The sequence below is a fragment of the Brassica napus genome, chromosome A8 (genome assembly GCF_020379485.1).
Source record: "Brassica napus cultivar Da-Ae chromosome A8, Da-Ae, whole genome shotgun sequence".
Taxonomy (NCBI): Eukaryota; Viridiplantae; Streptophyta; class Magnoliopsida; order Brassicales; family Brassicaceae; genus Brassica; species Brassica napus.
The window spans coordinates 9,476,600-9,490,630 of record NC_063441.1 but is presented as its reverse complement, the minus strand read 5'-3'; the positions used below and the strand labels follow the sequence as shown (position 1 = coordinate 9,490,630).

The 14,031-nt window shown below is 31.1% G+C and overlaps 1 protein-coding gene and 1 long non-coding RNA gene across 4 annotated transcripts; one reads left to right on the top strand and one right to left on the bottom strand.

Moving 5' to 3' along the window:
- Window positions 1-290: 290 nt before the first annotated feature.
- LOC106394757 lies at window positions 291-3,765 on the bottom strand. The gene is made up of 2 exons (XR_001278991.3): window positions 1,104-3,765; window positions 291-725 (listed from the first exon to the last, which is right to left on the bottom strand). It is a non-coding gene; the product is annotated as an uncharacterized LOC106394757 (long non-coding RNA).
- Window positions 3,766-9,144: 5,379 nt separating this feature from the next.
- Window positions 9,145-12,959, top strand: LOC106394693 (UDP-N-acetylglucosamine diphosphorylase 1). 3 transcript variants are annotated; one of them, XM_013835264.3, is made up of 15 exons: window positions 9,145-9,570; window positions 9,657-9,711; window positions 9,790-9,941; window positions 10,624-10,663; window positions 10,885-10,980; window positions 11,078-11,190; window positions 11,280-11,354; window positions 11,446-11,485; window positions 11,558-11,640; window positions 11,719-11,796; window positions 11,891-12,016; window positions 12,105-12,172; window positions 12,247-12,361; window positions 12,437-12,593; window positions 12,683-12,959. In XM_013835264.3, exons 1-15 carry the CDS (start codon window positions 9,373-9,375, stop codon window positions 12,778-12,780), a joined length of 1,494 nt encoding a protein of 497 aa, XP_013690718.1. In that variant the 5' UTR covers window positions 9,145-9,372; the 3' UTR covers window positions 12,781-12,959. The 3 variants fall into 3 exon arrangements, with proteins under 3 accessions (XP_013690718.1, XP_013690715.1, XP_013690717.1); XM_013835261.3 differs by having other exon boundaries at window positions 9,208-9,570; window positions 11,873-12,016; XM_013835263.3 differs by having other exon boundaries at window positions 9,215-9,570; window positions 10,885-10,977; window positions 11,873-12,016.
- The last annotated feature ends 1,072 nt before the right edge of the window (window positions 12,960-14,031 follow it).

Sequence of the window (14,031 nt, the reverse complement as noted above, 5' to 3'; positions counted from 1 at the left end):
AATAGAAAACTGTTTTAGATAGATAGTTATTATTAAGACAATGGCATGTAATTATTTAAGAAAAATCAGGATTAAATACTAAATGTACTTCAGTTTTGATAGTTTAGATATGGAATAATCAAATTTATATTTTGTAAGGTTTCAAATTACCGAACAAGGAAGCACCCCACTTTGGATTTTACATATTTTGAAAAAATATATTTGTGCAAACAGTAATCAGTATTATTTGATCATCCAATTTACTTTTACATTTTATAAAAGCCATGAGCTCAAATACTTATTAACATGCATTGATTAGAAATTGGAGTATTGCTTAATACTATTAACTTAGGTCTTAATTACAAGACTGTGATTGCTTGTTTTTGTTTTTCTAACACTGATTTAAAACATATTACATCAAGAATATAACAAAACAATGATAAAAATTAGTGGTTTTTCTATACCAGAAAACATCAAAGGCAAATATAACTGATGACATTAGATGTTCAGTTTCAACAATAGCCGACCCATTTCTAATACCTTCGACCTAGAGATGGCAAACAGGTTTGCTCGTCTTCCGTTCCGCAGCGTCTTCAGTTCCAGCGGGTCTCTGAAGAATTGCAGTAAAAATATATTCGTAAGTTGAGTTTGGAACCATATACGTCTTCAAGGTTTTTGAGTTCTATGATCTTCTCTATCAGCTTGAGCAATGATTTCCTGTAATAGTGATCAAAGTAGTGCTTTTCCTGTAATAGTGATCAAAATAGTGCAAGCGACTATTAAAAAGATAAATTTGCAAAACATAAAGTGTACCTCAAACTCAACAATCACCAGAAACAATAGTCAAAAACGTATAATGCAAGTGACTAGAACAATTAAGTTTTAACTATTGCAATTCGAGATCTAAGATAAATCTGCAGAACAAAAAAGTCAACCAAGCATCAAGATTTCTATAGCAATAGAAAGCAATCATAATCATAAGCAAGCCAAGCTCTTTTTAGACACTCATTGTCATATGGTATAAACATATAAGATCCATATACATGACTTCAAGTCCAAGATTGCTTGATGTTGGAGATCGGCAACTGAAGATCCAAAAGATTGCAGTAAATATACACACCAACCTGATTTGGAGATCGGCGTCTAAAGTGCAATCTTCATCGGAGGTTGTTGGAGAAGAAATAGTCGACAAAGTTCATATGAGTTGTCGGTGAAGGTCCTCTTCTGCAGATGGAATACGAAGGGATTACCGGAAGAAGAATCAGATCAAAGACGCATGAGAGACCGGAAGCTTCGATGGCCATCGAACCGCCATCACCGGAGCTCCATAGGTTGCTGGTGAAGATAGAAGCCAAGTCACCATCGTCGTTCTCTCTCTCTCATTTCTTTTTTCAGGTGAAAATATAAAAGATTCTTTCGGTGAAGCGGTTCTTACTATCCTGCGGTTCTTACTATCCTGCGGGTCTTTACAATCCCGTGGGTCCAAGTGACGCCCATCCTGCTGAAAGCCCAATACTGCATGACACTTACTTGCGAGACCCGCTTTCTTTTCGGGCATAGAAACCCATGCCCAAATCCGCCCCGCAGCAATCCTTCACGGACCAGGCCAGCGGTCCAGGTTTCAAATTGTCATCTCTACTTCAACATGAGAATTGTTTTGATAGTTTAAATAAGTATTCTTCTTTAATTGCATTCATCAATTTTATTGCGAGTTAACTTTACTTAAGTTACCTTTGAACGTGGTTTAACTACAAAGTACAAATCTTAGGTATAGTCAAAATTGACTATTCATATTAAAAATCACCATGAAAAAAACACAGACCAAACAAAAGAGACAATATAATCAAAACCAGTCCCAAAATGAAATATGATCCATTTCCAGTAAATGGTTCCACCCAATACCAAAAAAACTAAATGGTGACCAAGGGAATGAGTGAAAATAGTTAATTCCTTATCATTCATTACAATTTATACCATTTACAACGAATGTCTATTACCTATAAATCCTTAACATTTTTGATAAAAGAATATATTTTCCTCATTTTTTTTCTTTTCATTCATTTTGTTCTCATTCCTCGTATTCTTTTGAGAGGTATCAGTTAGATCCTAATATATCTCATTTCATAACTACTTGCGAAAGAACGCCAGAACAACCCGAACACCGGTAACTCAACCATTGCAACAAACCAGAGGTTTGAAGCAAATACTGCACAAACCATATATAAATGCAAACAAGTTAACAAAAAATATTGGTAATTTTTTTTCCCATAAACTTGTGAATCACTTCAGTTATGAAGTGTTCGCAACAAAAAAAATTTTAAAATCTGGACATAAAAGTATTTCTCAGATCTCCACTATCCTTACACAAACCTATATTTGTTTTGCTTAAAATCTTTTATTTGTTATAATATAATTAAGCTTGACAATATTTGAATACAAATATCATGTTAATTTTTTTAATTAAAAAAGTGTTAATTTTATAAGTATATAGATACATGTTAAATTAAAGGATCTGAGATAAAACCTTCTGGATTAGAATTTCTTTGACCTTAAATTCATGAAGACTTTTGATCAGAAAAATCATGATGACTTTAACCAACAGAGACACGAACATAAAAGATGATGGAGATGATACAGATGGAAATAATAGTGACGTAAGGCCATCTACACCAAGACACCGTAACACCAAATTTGGTGTAATTTCATCTCCAACAAAACATTAAAATTGATAATATTTCACCAAATTTGATGTAACACTATGCATTAGACAAAATCTTTAAAATGCATATTTTATTATGTTTGATTTAATAATATAGTTCAATCATTATCAAATTTTTAATTAAACATAACTATATTGTACTCCCTCCGTTCCTAAAAGATCCATGTTATAGTTTTTTCACACTTATTAATAAAGAATTTAAAATTGTATTTTCCAATACATTGTTTCTCTTAATTAACTATTCCCAATAACTTTTAACCAATGAAATTTTATTAAACACAATTGTATTTTTTGAAAAATATAATTTTTCATTAATTAATATCTTGAAAATGTAAAAAATGTATCTTTTTGAAACAAATTGTTTTTCTAAAAAATGGATCTATAAGGAACAGAGGGAGAAATATTTATATTTTCAAATTATTTTCAAATAATTAAATAAATTTTATTTTTATATTCAAAATAAATCACTAAATGACTATTATCATGTATCACTTACAAATAATAAAGATATAAATAATAATCTAATTGTGATAATTAAATTATTCGTCAATTACAAATAATAAAAATATAAAATTTTAAAATATAAAAACATCAAATGATACAGTATTACTTTTGGTGTTAAATTTGGTATCATTGTTGGAGATGACAAAAATATTATGATACCGAATCATCAAATTTGATGTAATTTCAACACTAAATTTGGTGTCATTTTTGGAGATACTCTTAGGCAAAGGAACGTGTGGTCCCTAGCATCAACACCATCTGCTCCTAACATCTTTCCTTTAACCAGTATTTAAGCCAACATGGATTATCTTTTCTGGAGGAAGAACAACACTGATGTGCCAGAGCTTGACGGGGACCCTTATCCTTGGATAATTTTGTATATCTGGAAGACCCGAAATGATAAACTGTTTAGGGAAATAGACAGAGATCCTACGGAGCTAGTTAGATATGCTGAAAGTGAATGACAGGCTTGGTTTAATGCAAATGAGAGGGTACCGGATACCCCACAAGAGCTTCATAATGAGGAACTCCAAGCCATAAGCTTGGATAATATATGTATGGTGGATTGATCATGGACTTCCATGGCACAGTTTAGTGGCTGCGGATGGGTCTGGAAGGATAGCCTGGAACAGACCCAGCTTATGGGAATGCGCAACTTAAGTAGGAGGGAGTCTGCTTTACATTCGGAAGTGGAGGCACTGAGGTGGCCAATGGAGAGCATGTTTTTACATTCCTCGTGTCAGAGCTCTAGAACAGATTGCAAAGACCTAATAGCAATGATACGAGAACCTCAAGCTTCGCCAAGTTTTGCGACTCAATTGGAGGCAATAAAGACGCTCCAGCTATGTTTTCCATAATTCAAGATCTCTCACATCCTACGAACACAAAATGGAATATCTGATTTGTTAGCTAAGTCTGCTAGATCCTTTTATAGGAAGCTTTGTTACATTGGTTGTTCTATTCCGGTCTGGTTATCCAAACTACCTCAAGTTCTTTGAGTAATAGAATGGCCGTTCGTTGTCAAAAAAAAAAAATATATATATATGGTTATTTTGTGAATTATAATTTTTATGGTTATAGCATCAAATTCCCTTTTTTTCTTTTTTTTTTAAAGCAAAAGGCTATCCTTTAGATTTGCAATTTGTAACTATGTTTATAGTTTATTTTTATATACCTAATATATGTATTAGGAATCAACATTAGTGAGATATATTTTACTGACTTTTTCATAGTATATTTAATATCTATACTATTAAAAATGAAGGTTTTTTTTAGGTCCCCTTCTGTTTTACAAGTATTTACAAAATATGCCACTATCATTTATTGTTAATAGTATTAATTATTTCATTATTTCTGTATGCAACTTTTTTAAACAATTAAATTAACATAAAAACCGATCTTAAACAATTTCCCAACAATATATGCGGCCAGTAATATCTTGCGATATTCTCATGGTTTTATACCATTTAAAACATTTATAGAACATTATCCTAACAATCTTAAAGAGATAATTTATTGGGAAGAAAAAAATATCTTAAATTATACTTCAACCAGCAAAAACTATACACCTAATAAAAACTCGTATATATTAATCCTGGAGCATTACAACATGTTTTCGTAGTTATCTATCACCACTAGGATGATTTTTAGAATCCTTAGAAAATAAATTAATCCATGCAAGTATAGGTTATATTTTTTATTAAACCAACTATCAAATTGATTAGTAGTGTAAAAATAATATTTTCAATTCTTTTCTTAAATAAAAGTTACGGAATTGCCTAATATAATTAACATATATACGACAATAAATGATTATAAATAATATATATTTGATAACAATTTTTTATCCTCTCTCTTTTTTGTTTAATTTTATATTATTAAAAAATAGATTTTTTCTTATATGTTATATTTTGAATTTTTTAAAACGGCTATAAATTATTAAAAATGTTAAAAGAAGTCCAACACTGAAAATTTTGTGATCAATGGTTTCACTTTTTTTTCTGTTCAAGCAAGATACAAATATCAATGCTTTTATTAATAGAGATTCATATTATATATATATATATATATATCATTTAAATTAAATTATATACTATATAAAATATATAAAATATGTTAATTTCAAAATTTGCATTGAAAATGATTGAGATCTTAATATTTTGTAACTTTGTATTGATAAATCTCACATTAAAAGTTTTGTGATTATCTGTTTAATTTTTTTGTTATAGTAAATATACAAATGTTAGTAAAATCATATGAGTAAAAAGTGTCAATAATAAATATTTATATTAAAATATACTACATATATATCTATGTCAATATCATTAAATTTTAATTATATACCATATAAAGTAAATAAAATGATTGTTTTGATTTTTATACCAAAAACATGATTTAAAATAAACAAATAGTACTGGTTTTGATTTATGTGATTACTCTAATGTATATACCTTTATGTATACATATTATTTTTTAAATACGTGGTTTCTAATATGTTATTTGATCGTGACAATCCTAGAAATACACTTCTTCAAATCAAAGTGATTTTTAATATTGAAAGTACTATATATATACATATATTATTTCATTCTAATTAAATATTTTAGTCTTGATTTTTATTCCTAAAAACTTCTAATGAAATATCATGACAAGATTCAATCACCTCCTTTTGAGTTTGTTTGCAGAAAGAGAGATTTGATCATTCGTCTAATATTTGTTTCTCCCTAATACCCTCTCTAGCTATTGTAATTGTAAGAATGAGAGATTTGAACTATTTAATATAAGTTTTGTGATTTATCATTTAATAAATCAAACAGTTCTTACTTTATACATAGTTTACATATACTAAAATGGTAAAGTATTATATATTTTTTTATCGGTATTCTCTTAAGTAACTAAAATTCAAAAGTGTAGGTTAATAAAATAAGTAATTTATTTTATTGTTCTAGAATTAGATAGTGTTTAGACCGAACGGGTGAATATATACTAGACATACATTTATATTTCGAGTATGCACTTATATTATATAACAGCTTGATATATTAGATTTTAACACTAACCTCTAAATAGAGTTTACCGGTGATTTTCTTCAAAAGTTTGATTATAATATATGTATCTGGAGTGAAACTAATTTTTACAGATGTTCATCTTTCACTTATGTAATTCACTGAATTCACAGAAAAAAATATAAAAAGAAACAAAATTCATATCAGTGAAACAGAAACAAGAACGAAAACACAATTTTATAGAAGTAAAAATAAAATCACTTATTAAGAGTCAATATTAAGCAAATTGAGAGCAGAAAATTAATCTTCTTTCGCCATTTTACAATCAATGTTGCCTATATATAGTTTTTGTGATTTGTGTCCGTCACAAAACTTAATTTTCTTTTGTGCATATGAAGTCTTAAAAATAATTAAAATGACATGTAATACGTTAACTCTTCAACAACGATGATACATTTAAGAGACCAACATTTGTATTCGTTATTTTACAACCGATAAAGATTGTAGTGTTGCAAAATGTTAAAACTATTTAATAAAAAATATTAATATAAAAACTCATTATGTGCATGCGCGCGAATTATCGTTAATCATTAAAAGGTACCATAGTATGATGTTCAAAAAAGTAACAAGTATGGAATAAGTTTTCTTTAAAAAATAAAAACTAGCCCAAATCTTTCAGCAAGAAATGTTCTAGTTTCTTTTTAAAAAAAATTATAATTGTCAGGATAAACTTAAGATATTTTTTAAGAACTCGCAAATGATAATGTCTTTAGCCTCTTAAAAGAAACCGAAGATGATATCTCCAACCCACCCATACGATTGCTCCAAATTTCAATAATCAGGACGCAGTTCCCCAAACAATTTAACAAATTGTTTGTCCATCACGCATTTAAAAGTTCCAACGTCATGTCGGTGATTCACATATCACTCGATGTATTTAAGAAAAAAAGAATGGGTATAGTTTGATCCAAAAAAAAATAAAGAGAATGGATATACAAAACCAAATAAGTTCACATGTATGAATCCACAAATTATAAATATCATTAATATGTTTGTAGAATCTCACAAAATAACGTCCATTTTAACTAGAAAGATTCTCACGTAGCGCTCGGAATTTACTTTCATCATAATAAATTTCGAAAAGAGATCTCTTTTTTTCAGTTTCAATTAATGAACAATTGTGATTTAAAACAATACTAGATTCTGACCCACCCTTTGAAAGGGCGGGTATAATTTTTGTTTTAATTTTTTTTGAAAATTTTAAATTTTTATATTTGTGTTTTTGTAACTATATTTGTAACTAATATTAATTTAATTTAATTTAATTTAATTTTTGGTAACTATATTAAATATGTCAAGTTGTATAATATATACTTGTGCCATATATATTTCAGAAACTATTTTTAAACTTTATTTTTAAAGTTTGCAACATATTATATTTTTTTAATAGTTACCTAACATAATTAGTCAACAATATTCGTATCAGAAAACTTGATCCGAAAATTAAAGTCTCATACTCAATGTTTTGAAATTCGACCCGAATCTACGGTTGAACCGGTAAACCTTGTGACCTAAGATAAATCTGGTTTGAGTTTTGTGGAAAAAACAATATCTAAAAATCCAATAAAATTGGCAAAAAAAACACTAAACCCCGAAACTCGGTTAAGTTGAATCACTGGTTGAATCAATAGATAACGTTTACTTCTTCTTTTTAGTTTTTAATTATGTTTTTAAAATCTGATTTGTATAATTTTTAATGAAGAAGTTCGGTTTTTCAGTTTTGTTATCAAAAATTTATTAACAGTGTTTTACTTATGGTTTAATTGGATTTGAAGTTTAATTTTATGATTCACATTACACATAAAAATATTTATGAATTTTTAAGTCTTGATATTTAAAAACCCAATAAACTGGCAAAAAATCACTAAAACCCGGAATCCGGTTAAACCACTAGTTGAACCAACAAATAAATTTTAACTTTTTAGTTTTTAGTTATGTTTTAAAAATCTGTTTTGTATAATTTTTGATAAAGAAGTCAGGTTTTTCAGTTTTGTTATCGAAAGTTTATTAATAATGTTTTACTTTTGGTTTGCTTTGGATTTTAAGTTTAATTTTATTATTCACATTACACAAATAAATATTAATTAATTTTTAAGTCTTGGTGTTTTTTGTTAGATGTTATCAATCTTAACTTGTTACAAAAATATTTAAATAATCTAAATTATTTTTGATATTTTGTATCTCAAATGAAAATAAAAATATAGAAACTACAGTTAAATATTTTCTAAATATTTTTTAAACATAAAATATATACATATCTAAACTATTATTTTATGTTTTAATTGGAACGAACATCTATTAAATAAAGAACATATTTACTTAGACTTGAATCAAGGTATTAATTAATAATTTAGCTAAATCAAAAACACCAATGTTATGTATATACGTATACATATGTGTTTTGTTTTGTCAACATACGTATATTAATACATTTTAGTTCTAGTTCATTGGACGTAATATATTAATCTATATTTTGACATATTCGTATCCCTTTAAAATAGGATTTTTAGTGGTTATTGAATGTGGAGCAGTTATATTTTAGATGCAATTATAGTTTACTTTATGCAGTTATATTTTAGATACAGTTATATTTTAAGTTGGACACAACATGTATCAACTGGTCATGTTCCTAATTTAATAGTATTGATATATATTAGAGAGTAATTTTATTCAACTGTTAAAAAATAGTGAATTTTTATTATAGCGTAATATTTTCATTTAAAATTATCAAACAAAATGTAGACGGGTACAAAATGTATATTTATTTTATTATATTCGGAAATGTGGATCTGAGTAAGAAGAATAAATAATTAGAACAAATTTTTACAAAACGAAATCTGAAACCCTCTAGGTAAGCCAGAGGGGCTCGCCAACAAACTGTCGGAGGACTCTGACAGAATGCATGAGACACAAAAAGGGCAAATATGTCATTTAGGAACTCCAGTTGTTACACGTTGATTTGATATTCTTCGCCACTGTTCCTGGCTTTGTGTTATAACAACCCCTCTCCTCTCCTCACCTTCCGAGAACTAAAAAAACAGACCAAACGTCTCAAACCCGCATAACATTTGATTCTTAACCTTCCAGAGATCTAGAGAGAGAGAGATGGGAGCAGCGTCGATGGAGAGAGACAATGGTGCTGCAGCGGCGGCGACGACGACGGAGATGGTATCTCCTCCTCGGGTGAATTCGCCGCGTCAAGCATTGGTTGAGAGATTGAAAGATTATGGACAAGAAGATGTTTTCGCTCTTTTGGATGAGCTCTCACCAGACGAGCGAGATTTCCTCGTCAGAGATATCGAGGTGTCTTCTCCTTTAGATTCACTCTCAGATTCAAGACTATCAGTTATACTATTTTTTAACTGGTTCTTGATTTTGGCTATTTCCAGAACTTGGATCTTCCAAGAATAGATCGGATCATCAGATGCTCACTTCACTCTCAAGGTAGGTTTCCGTCAAAATGTCATTTAAGTCTCTACGTTACATGCATTGTCTTTTCATCAGTTTCTTGTTGGTTATTAGGTTTGCCAGTGGCGGCGATCGAGCCAGTGCCGGAGAACTGGGTCTCTACGGTAGATGGAAGAACGATGGAAGACAGACAGAAATGGTGGAAGATGGGATTAAAGACTATCTATGAAGGCAAATTAGGAGTTGTGCTTTTGTCTGGTGGACAGGTATATAATTACTTTTGTCTTAATCTTCTGTGTTAAGTTGATGCTAATTAACCAATTTTATAATCAAGTAGCTAATGATAGTGCCTAAATGATTCTCTTCTTGATGGGTTTTCGAATAATGCTTACCTACCTAAAAGGGATTAGTAGATGATACGGTTTTAATGCGATCTTTGCTTTATAATAATTGCTATAATCTGAAACGGAGAAGGGTTATTATAGTGGCAATCATATGATTATTTAGAAACAAATCAGTGTCGGTGGGTCTTCTTAATTTTATTTTGGGTAAGTTGAGTTAATGGCGATTTCTAGGAGGAATATAAGAAATTGAAAAAGGATCATGAGTGATCCATGTGATCTGAAAAGATGCTATTTATAGGATTCCGTAACTTTAATATAATACCTTAAGTAAGTTGCTGTGTTCCGTGTGATGTAAGGAAGGTTATAAAAATTCGGATTTAAAACATTTGAGTTGCTTGGAAATTACTTCATTACATAACTTGAGCAGATGTTTATTCTTTGTACTCTTCTCTCTCGTACTGTACAAAGGAAAATGAATGATGTTGAAAGGAAAGAATACTACTCCGCTTTTAGTAGATTCCAGCTAACTTTTGTTGGCCACATTGTAGTACATTTGTCAAGAGATCTGCTAATGAAAATGATTTGATTATGAAACTAATGACAGGGAACAAGGCTTGGAATTTCAGATCCCAAAGGATGTTTCAGTGAGTACTTTCTCATTTTCTTTCTGCTTTTCTTCTCCCTAATCTCCTTTACAGTAACATTGCTTGGAAAAGACAGAGCAATAGAAATAATTTTCTTCCTTAGAATGCACCTCTTAGTTGTACGGATATTATGCTTTAGAATTCTGATATCTTTTGTCATGCTCTGAATAGGGCTCAGGTTACTTAACATGGTAGTTAATTTACTTAAAATTCCATCTCAGATATTGGACTACCGTCAGGGAAGTCGCTCTTTCAGATTCAAGCAGAGAGAATCTTGTGTGTCCAAAGACTTGCTGCTCAAGTAGTGAGTGAAGGTGGTGAGACTCATGCCTTCCTCTTCTACATTCCAATGTATTTTGTATCATTTTACCATATTTTGACACTCCTTTTACTAAAATAATTGTCTATCTTCAGGTCCAACTCGGCCAGTAACAATACACTGGTATATTATGACTAGTCCATTTACTGATGAGGCGACACGAAAGTATTTCTCAAGTCACAAGTACTTTGGCCTTGAACCAGATCAAGTACGATGCTTCTTAGTTGTTAGACAGACATGTTCCTTCACACTGATCCCTTTTGTGTCTGACCAAAAGTGTTGATCACTTTACTACAGATTAGTTTCTTCCAACAAGGTACTTTGCCTTGCATTTCAAAGGATGGGAAGTTTATCATGGAGACACCTTTCAGTGTATGTACCATATTATAACTAGTCCAGTCTCTTTAAGTTTTATGTTTGGTTAGTAACTTAAGTCTTTATGAGTTGATTTACGTATTATCAGCTAGCTAAAGCTCCAGATGGTAACGGGGGAGTCTATGCTGGTAAACTTGATTATGATCGTTTACTATAATACAGTTTCTTCGTTTTGCTGAATCTAATCCGAGATTTTACAGCTCTTAAGTCTTCAAGGTTATTAGAGGATATGGCTTCTAGGGGAATCAAATATGTAGATTGCTATGGCGTCGACAATGTTTTGGTTAGTTTTCTTGTATAATCTTCTTGACTCCTTATATATTTGCTTAACTCGGATATAATGGTGAATCTTGGAAAGCAGGTTCGAGTAGCTGATCCTACTTTCCTAGGATACTTTATCGACAAAGGCGCTGCTTCTGCTGCAAAAGTTGTGCGGAAGGTATCTAAGATCACACATTTTATGTGGTCAATAATTTTTCTTGATGATGCAAATGTTGCGTGTATGATAATAACAGGCATACCCTCAAGAACAGGTTGGAGTATTTGTTAGAAGAGGAAAAGGTGGACCGTTGACTGTAGTTGAGTACAGTGAGCTAGATCAGCCAATGGCTTCTGCTATTAATCAACGAACAGGACGTCTTCAATATTGCTGGAGTAACGTAAACACCATCTTTCTTCACAACTCAGCCCAAATTGCAAAAAGCTTATATATGAAAAAACATTTTTGATTCACATCTTTGTCACCAGGTGTGCTTACACATGTTCACGTTAGACTTTCTAAATCAAGTAGCGACCGGCCTAGAAAAAGACAGCGTGTAAGCTCCACAAACTCAACATATCAGAATGTTATATTATGTGTGTGTTAAATTTGTTTTTTTTTTTCGGGCAGCTACCATTTGGCAGAGAAGAAGATACCGTCTATGAATGGATACACAATGGGACTGAAACTAGAACAATTCATTTTCGATTCGTTTCCTTATGCTCCTTCAACCGCACTCTTTGAGGTAAACTATTATCTTTTCATTTACACAAAAGAAATAAAAAATATGAAAAACTTGGATTGAGCAATTAATGTGTAGGTGTTAAGAGAAGAAGAGTTTGCACCAGTGAAGAATGCAAATGGGTCGAACTTTGACACACCGGAAAGTGCGAGGCTTTCCGTACTAAGACTACACACACGCTGGGTCATAGCAGCTGGTGGATTTCTTACACATTCTGTGCCTTTATATGCAACTGGTAAAACTCCAAAAAAATGACATAATTCTTTTTCGACAAGTTTTGTTACTTGTATATATTTTGAAATTTTTTGGTAACCAATAAACTAGGTGTTGAGGTTTCACCGTTGTGCTCGTACGCGGGAGAAAATCTTGAAGCTATTTGTCGTGGAAGAACGTTTCACGCACCTTGTGAAATATCCCTCTAACGATTTTTATTTTCTTTTGGTATTGAAATGTCTTCTTTTTCACCTCCTCTTGTGTTTGTTTTTTGTCTTCCTTCGGCTGTGGTTTATATATAAACTTAAATCTCCCCATGGGAGAGAGTGGTCTTGGTGTTTTGGTATCCATTGTAACATATCTAATAAAAAGTTGTTGGTTTCTTAAACTTTTGGGGTATGGACAGAGCTTACAGAGTTTGGTTCCATGTTTGTTTTATAGAAGTCAAAGTTTCAATTAAAGTCTCCAACACAACCACATGGTCATTAGAATATTCCAAAGAACTATGCAATCATACAAGATATGGAGGAAAGTGTGTGAATTTTACGTTTGTGTTTACATGAGGTTTTTTCTTTTAAGTTACAATTACAATTTTTAGATAGGAAAACCAAAAGAGATCAGTTCTCATGAATGTTTTTGCAATGTCGAACATTAAACGTTTCATTCCTTATTTTGTATGGCGCCTACAGGTGAAAGTGAGATGTACATATGTGATATGTCCAAATTGGCATGTCCAAATCCAAATAGGTATGGCCCATTCCTCAAAACAAGTTTTTATGGGATCCTTGTCTACCAAAGTATACAAAAAAATCCTCCAACGATCACTCAAATAATTAGTAGACGATGAATCGATGATAGATGCTTAGATTTTTCTTTTATCTTCCATCCACTCATCCAATTTATTTAGTTATTCACTATAACAATTATGATTTTGGACTCTTTTTTTTGTTTAGACATTAATGATTTGTTTGTAAATCGATTTTTTGTCTAACTTCCTAACATACTTAGGCCTCTAACTGACTAACCAATTCATCTCGCCTTTTGTTCGGAACAAAATTGGACTAGTCCGTTCGAGCTCTTATATGGACATGTCCATGACCAGTCTACTATGTTTTGAACGCAGTTACGCAGATCACTCATGTACACTCCGCCATCCATATGAGATCTCTGATGAAAGTTTACATAAAGAATGCTGCTAAAGATATTTAATAAAAAATACACATTACGTACAGTGCGAAAAACAAACATACTAAGACATGGGGACTATTTTGCTTTGCTTTTCAATGTGCTAGCGGTCAGGTGGTAGCATGGTGTTCCAGCGTTGCTAAGTGAGCTGAGCTTGAATCCGACGACATTCAGATATCCCTAACACGTGGTCACCGGTGATTTAACATTCCCTCGCCGGGAAACGGTTTATTGTTTTTTTTTTTTTTTTGCTTTTTTAAGTTTAACCTAGTTAT